At 40.0% G+C, this 7,466-nt stretch overlaps 1 protein-coding gene across 1 annotated transcript in view; it reads left to right on the top strand.

Moving 5' to 3' along the window:
• The first annotated feature begins 1,054 nt into the window (after positions 1–1,054).
• The window catches only part of MTMR8 (myotubularin related protein 8), a 41,853-nt gene continuing 35,441 nt past the window's right edge, over positions 1,055–7,466 (top strand). Inside the window, exon 1 of the mRNA XM_035101239.2 lies at positions 1,055–1,230. Within this exon, the coding sequence (XP_034957130.2) occupies positions 1,207–1,230 (24 nt within the window). The 5' untranslated portion in view covers positions 1,055–1,206. The remainder of the gene's footprint in view (positions 1,231–7,466) is intronic.

Genomic DNA, 7,466 nt, shown 5'->3' with positions numbered 1-7,466 from the left:
ACTGCATGTCTTCCACAGTTCTCACAGTGGCCAACCAGATGCCTTTATGGGAAACCTGCAAGCAGAACCCAAGCACAAAGCAGAACTCTCCCTCCCTGCGGCTTCCCACTACTGGTATTCAAAAGGATTGCTGCTGGCAACTGCGGTAATAGAGCACAGGCATCGCTGCTAGCAGCCATGGATAGCCCTCTCATCCATGAATTTGTCCAATCCTCTTTAAAACAATCTAGGTTGAGGGCTGTCTCTGTTCCTGTGGCAGCGAGTTCCGTAGCTTAACCATGCACTGCATGAAGAAGTACTATATTGTCTTCTATCCATCCTGAATCCTCCAACCTTATCCAATGCAGGCACATATGCATATACGGTCATACCTCGGGTTAAGTATGCTTCAGGTTGAGTACTTTCAAGTTAAGTACTCCACAGATCCGTCTGGAATGGATTAATCCACTTTCCATTACTTTCAATGGGAAAGTTCACTTCAGGCGAAGTATGCTTCAGGTTAAGTACGGACTTCCAGAACCAATTAAGTACTTAACCTGAGGTACCACTGTACAGTTTTTGAATTTGAACTCAGTGCAGTCTGTATCTGTGTAAATATACTTAGGCTTGTACCATCATCTGCAATCCTGTGCAATGTGACTTGCTTGCTCCATGCAAACATGTATAGGGCCAGGGCACTCTGATTGACGGATACCTGTTTACACTTATTTTCAAGGCTGCTCCGCATTTTAGGAAAATTTGGGAATATAAATAGGCAACGGAGTAATGCAGCAAAGGCCACAATTTTCCCCACAGCCAGTTGTGTACTATTATCATTTGTTGTTGAAGATGATGATGATGATTATCATCATAGCACTAACGTGTTTCTCTCCCTGGGTCTCTTTCCCTTTCCCTCTTTCTCTTTCTCCATCCCAAGCGGTGTGTCTCGAACTCAAGCCTCGGCGGAGGTCCTCTCCTCCTCCTGTTGCCTGGGGAACGGCGCCCTCACCCAAGATGGCGCTTGCGGCTTCAGGCCACGGGAGCAGGCCTCCGTCGGGCTCGGAATCTCGCGAGGTTCGGTGAAGAGACGGGGCTGAGGTTCTGAGGAAGAGGCCGGGGTTTTTTGTTTTCCTTTTTTGCGGCGCGGGCGGGGTACGTTCGGTCGAGGGCTCCGCCGCGAGGTAACCGGGGAGAGGTGCCCAGCTTTGGGGTGGGCCTCCCTCAGCCATGGAGCACATCACGACGCCCAAGGTAAGGGGTGCTGTGTGTGTGATAGAGAAATGTGGCAGGTGCTGGCCATTCCTCCCTCCTCATGAGGCTTCTTCAGCCACCCCCCCAATCCCCCCAATTTTCAGCTAGTTCTTCCCTCCCCACACAACGGAGGAAGAGATGGTGAGGAAGGTCTGTTGTGGATATTTCCTTTTTCTCCCTCCAACCCTTTTTTGGTAAACCATATGCAGTGTAAAGTAAGGGGTCCCTGAGCACGTGCAGAGTGCATTTCATGTATGTATGTTCGCCTTCCTAGTGTCTTGTGCCTCATTCTTCTATTTGCTTGGGCAGGGCCGGAGGGTGCGTGCTACAACCATTTAAAAAAATCTCACTATAGGAAAAATAAACATAGATACCAATGAGTAGACAAAATGGAACATTATTAAAATACATAACTTTAAAATATAAATCATTCCATAATGATAATATCCTGTGCTGATGTAGTGGGGTTATTTTATTGTGCATCTTAATTACAGATGCTTACATTAAATGTTCGTGTGACTGGTTTTTGTGCTTTTTAAATCGTTTAGAAGCCTGTTTCAGCATTAAGTGATATAGTAGTACAGTAGTAGTAATAGTAATGATGATGATACCCATTTAAAGCCTGCCAGGAATTCTTGTTTTCCTTTTTTATCCAGCCAGCCCTAGTATTACTGTATGTTAGGCTTGATGCTGCTGCTGAATTGCTAAACTGTGGAGTTAGTCTTGATAACACCACCTGGTCTTCCTGTACACAGGAATTGTTGATCTTAACTTAAGGATGTTTTCCTCCTCCCACAACAAACCTAATCAGACCCTCATTCTCATCCAGCCTTGCTCCAGATTTTCAGAAAACCCCATTACTGCCATGCAGACTCACATTAGTTGGTGAATCCTAGGTCTTAGTCTCAGCAGCTGGTTGGGTTATTGAAGGGGAGCGGTGGTTAAAGCATAGTAATATGCAGTGTAATGTAATCTCAGAGTTTTTGAACATGTATAGAGTGCATTTCCATAATCTTGCAAATGTTACATTATTGCTGGTGAACTGGAATTGACTAGCACATTTGACATCGTGAAATATGTTTTCAACAAGCCTTGGAAGTGGTTCAGCTCATCACATTCTATAAACGTTTGTGTACTTGTTGTTCTCCCTTAAGCCATACTGAAACCCTAAGCATGCTTCTCAAGGTGCTTCTCAACCTTTGCCACTTATCCACATAAGGTGGGCTTCTTGAGATCTTGGCCCTAGAATCTGGTATTGAAAGCAGGGATGATTGGTGCCAGACTGTGCAGGCATCTCACAGGGATTCTGAGCATGTGCAGACTATGTTTCCCACTTTTTGCACTTTAAATGGTAGATTGAAATTCATTAGCAAAATTCAGATTGGTAAAATGTACTAATCTATTCATTTAGCTTGTTTACATGATACTCTGCAAACATTTGAGCTTGTGTAAAAATGTCGTAGTCTTGCATATCATAACCTTTTGGACTCACTACACATTTTTTCCTGTAGTTTTTCTATATTAAAATCAGTCATGTAAATAAGCCTATGTAAATATATAAGCATGCTAAGTGGCCAGTAACTTCTGTTTCCATGCTTTCTGTAGAGAATGGCTTCACTGTGGAATAGTGAGTCTTGTGGGTCTATTGACAAATTCACTCCTGAGTACCCCCTCCAGTGCTATGGAGTCTGTTTTACTCCTTAGTATACTGCAGAACTGTGGTTGATAAAATGGAATGGTCAAGGGCTGGAGGACAAGTGGTGTAAATCTTGATTGGGAGTTGACTGAGCTGACTCATAATTTGGCCTTCCACATAGTGGTGAGGGCCGTGAAGAGATCCTACTCCGTTGCCTCCATTGCATCCTCAGGGAGCCATCCAGCAACCCTTTTCCATGTCCAGAGATTGGTTATTCTTGATAAAGCGAGAGTTTGATCTCTGGAGTACACAGTCGCCTGCTGTAACCAGATGGCTAAACAAATTGAGGATAAAGTTGCTTTACTCCACAGCAATTTAAATGCTACTATACTATATTGAGAACTATAATACAGTGGAACCTCGGTTTATGAACACCTCGGTTTATGAATTTTCGGTTTACGAACGCCGCAGACCCATCTGGAACGGATTAATTCATTTTCCATTACTTTCAATGGGAAAGTTCGCTTCAGTTTATGAACGCTTCAGTTTATGAACAGACTTCCGGAACCAATTACACCCATGCTTCAGTTTATGAACGCTTCAGTTTAAGTACTCTGCGGACCCGTCTGGAACGGATTAATCCACTTTCCATTACTTTCAATGGGAAAGTTTGCTTCAGTTTAAGTACTCCGTGGACTGTCTGGAACAGATTAATCCACTTTCCATTACTTTCAATGGGAAAGTTCGCTTCAGTTTATGAACGCTTCAGTTTATGAACAGACTTCCAGAACCAATTGTGTTCATAAACCGAGGTACCACTGTATATTAAAAGCAACATCCATAATTGTACTTACTGCTCCAAAACTTTTTCTTTTGAAGTCTTTGGTTGAATATTAATGTGAAGAAAATATTTTGTTTAGTGGGTTTTGCACTTGCTGGAACATTCTATGAATTCAGGAATGAACATTATCTAGCAAGTGCATGAAATCATTTATAGTTTACGCATTCTTCACTGAGAAATGATAAGCAAACACCAGCTCCAACTAGCATGGACAATAAGAGATTATGGGAATTGTAGTCTAGAAGCATCTGGATGGCCACAGGTTGGCCACTCCCATTTTAAAATATTTATGACTTTTGAAAGTTGGTGTCTCTTTAACCAAAGCATCATACTCTTACCTAAGATGAAGAAATCTGTGTGCAATATTTTTCTTTAACCTAATAGTGGTTTATCTGAATGGAATAGATAAGAAAACCAAACACCGCATGAAAGGGTTCCAATCAGTCATTCATATATCAGGATCAGAAAATTATTGGCTTAGCCATCTTGCTGCTGCTGCGTCCTTTTAACTTGTAACATCCACACTCCAGCTTCCTGTTTTGCTGGCTGTTGTCTTTCAGAAGGCATTGGGGACATGACAAGCTCTTTCCTTAGCCTGCACCATGCTAACATGGCAGAGAAAAAGCTATAGATTTAGTTCTCCATAGCATTTTTTATTCAACAGTTTCTATCCTGACTTTCTATCCTAACAATAAGCTGTGCAAATGCATATTAAAATAGGAAGCATGCAAGTTCTAATGTTTTTGGCAACGCTAACATTGTTGGAACATTCTGAAGTGTACTTGTTTAATTCGTTTACGTAGATTTATAACCTGACCCATCTCAAAAATGTGAGGCAAGTAACAAAAGCAGGCTTCCAGCCGTTATTTGCTTAACCTTGAGCCCCAAAACAATTTATTAAAAAAACAAAAACCTTGAGCCCCAAAAGCTCAACAGGTAGGCACTTCTCTCTTTAGGCTAGGTTCACTACTTAAGAAATATTCACTTTGCATATGAGAAGACAGGAGGGATTGCTGGTTCTGTTGCTATCACTACTGTGGCATCTCCTTAAAAATATTATATATGCCACAAGTTGGTTGTTTTGAGTATGAATTCAGAGTCAGCTCTGCTGCAGTCCTCTCCATTTCCTCTTTGATTGTTTTCGTATTATCTGTACACCAAGGAGCCCTCTAGCAGCAGGAACTTGTGCTTGGAAGCTATTTTGCCAGTGACCCTTATCCATTCTTTGTTGCACAGGCTAGCAAGGCCATTGGTGGAAGAGCTATCAAAGCTAGTAGGAGTGTTTCCTACAGAACTCTGGCAAAACTGCTGGCTCATGATTCTTTTGGATAGAGTCCTTACAAATACATGGAGGTGCTGAAAAGGAATTTGGAGCTAACACTATTTGCACTTAGAAAAGCTTCCTTTCTTTTTTGCCTAAAAGTCATTATTTTCCTCATCACGTGTGATCAGGTGAATGGTTGTTGCAAGTCTGACTTAACTGGTTCCCCACCTCTGTAGGGGAATATTGGAATATGAGTATCTATGCTGAATGATAATAATAATGCTGTTTCCATATGCTCTATAATTAAAAACCTGGTGTTCAAACCAAAGCATTATATCTCATTTAATGTTGAATGCTTGACAGTAAATAAGCTTGGTGATATAGCTCCACATTCGGAATACTGAATCCTCCCCCCTTAATTCGCATTTTCTATAAAGATATTATTGGAATTGAATAGCTCCATAGAAATTTTCTAAGCAAAGAATTTATTTTCTGAACATATTCTCCAGGTAATGTATATGAACTAGGATCCTGTCAGAATATAAATTAATCTGGGAATAATGTTCATTTTGAGAGCATTCACTTTTCCCCAAATTGTGAGGTTTAATGACTCATCTATCAATATCTGAATAAACCTCTCCCTATATTTTATTTATATTGCATGTTGCTAATTGAGTTATATCTTTTGATATAGATATACATAAAGATTTGATAAGATTTGGTACAAATACAAAATTGATACTCCTTAAATGGATGGGCAAGCAAATTTTCACCTATAGGCATCAATTCCAATTTGGACCAGTTAATAGAGTATCCTGATATTTTTGCATCAACACAGGAATAGTAGTATGAGGTTTAGAAATAAACAAAAGAATGAAATACTGGATGCCAACCATTGGTGTTATTTTTCTGAAGTGGGCAACTTTGGAACATACATACATAGTATCTTTGGTTGGGTGGATAGTATTACTATCAAAACACATCAGAACTGGTATCTCTTGAAACAATGACCATATGTCTGAGAGCTGTGGAATGCAATCTCTTAAAAATGGGATTTGACCCCTTTCCCCATGCTAAATTGACTATTGGGAATCCCAGGTTGGAAAATTGGAGAAAAGTTGGTGATGTGGAAAAAATGGATGGAAGTGGGCATATTGACTTTGGATCAACTGATAGATGATGAATTTTAACATGAACTATGTTACTAGATATAGATATAGATATAGGGACCCAGGTGGCGCTGTGGTTAAACCACTGAGCCTAGGGCTTGCAGATCAGAAGGTCGGCGGTTCGAATCCCTGTGACGGGGTGAGCTCCCATTGCTTGGTCCCAGCTCCTGCCAACCTAGCAGTTCGAAAGCACGTCAAAATGCAAGTAGATAAATAGGAACCGCTACAGCGGGAAGGTAAACGGCGTTTCCATGTGCTGCTCTGGTTTGCCAGAAACGGCTTTGTCATGCTGGCCACATGACCTGGAAGCTATACGCCGGCTCCCTCGGCCAATAATGCGAGATGAGCGCGCAACCCCAGAGTCGGTCACGACTGGACCTAATGGTCAGGGGTCCCTTTACCCTTTACCTTTTTTATGTTACTAGATAAACAGCAGCTATTGGGTGCAACCCAATGGCAGTATTTACAGCTACATCATTTGGTTAACTACTTTGTTTGGATCAGCAGCTTTTTCAGTTTCTGGGACACCTGAGATACTAGAAGAACGGGTTAAATCTTTTAAAACTAAAAAACCCACAATTACTTTTTATAGTTATTTGTTATCAATAAATCAATTTGATATGCAGATATTAAGAAATGAATGGAATAAAGAACTGGAGGTACTTACAGGTGAAGCACAGAAAATTAGAATATCATCGAAAAGTGCATTTATTTCAGTAATGCAACTTAAAAGGTGAAACCAATATATGAGATAAATGCATGACATGCAAAGCAAGATATGTCAAGCCTTTATTTGTTGTAATTTTAATTATTTGTCATTAGGTGGGTCAATTATAAATGGAATGTAATTAATGAAATGTAATAGCGATGTTTATTTTTGTATTTTTGTAACTATTTCTTTTATTACTGTGGAATTTCCAAAAGAAAGCATTTGTAAAAATTAAAAGAAAGAAAAAGTTGCATTACTGAAATAAATGCACATTTCGACAATATTCTAATTTTCCAAGTTTCACCTATATGGCCTAGAGTCTAGACAATGGGAGAGCTTTTTAACTTCTATAGCAAGGGTGTTAGTGGACCTTAAATTATGGCTTATAAAACAAAAATAATATTTAGAATTTGTTGGATTCCACTATGTTTGTATAGAAAAGGATTTTGTTGGATATTTAATAAGGATAATGCTTCCTTAAAATGTGTTTTTACAATGTCCAGTGCTTATTAAGTTTTGGGAGAAGTAGTGGATTATATAACAATGACTGTGTGAAAAAGGCTAAAATTTTCAGAGGATAAAATTATTTTGAACTACATACCTACTATTTGTAATTT

The sequence above is a fragment of the Zootoca vivipara genome, chromosome Z, assembly GCF_963506605.1.
Source record: "Zootoca vivipara chromosome Z, rZooViv1.1, whole genome shotgun sequence".
In the NCBI taxonomy this organism is placed as follows: domain Eukaryota; kingdom Metazoa; phylum Chordata; class Lepidosauria; order Squamata; family Lacertidae; genus Zootoca; species Zootoca vivipara.
The sequence above is the reverse complement of the archived record's forward strand: the minus strand, read 5'-3'. Positions and strand labels throughout refer to the sequence as shown.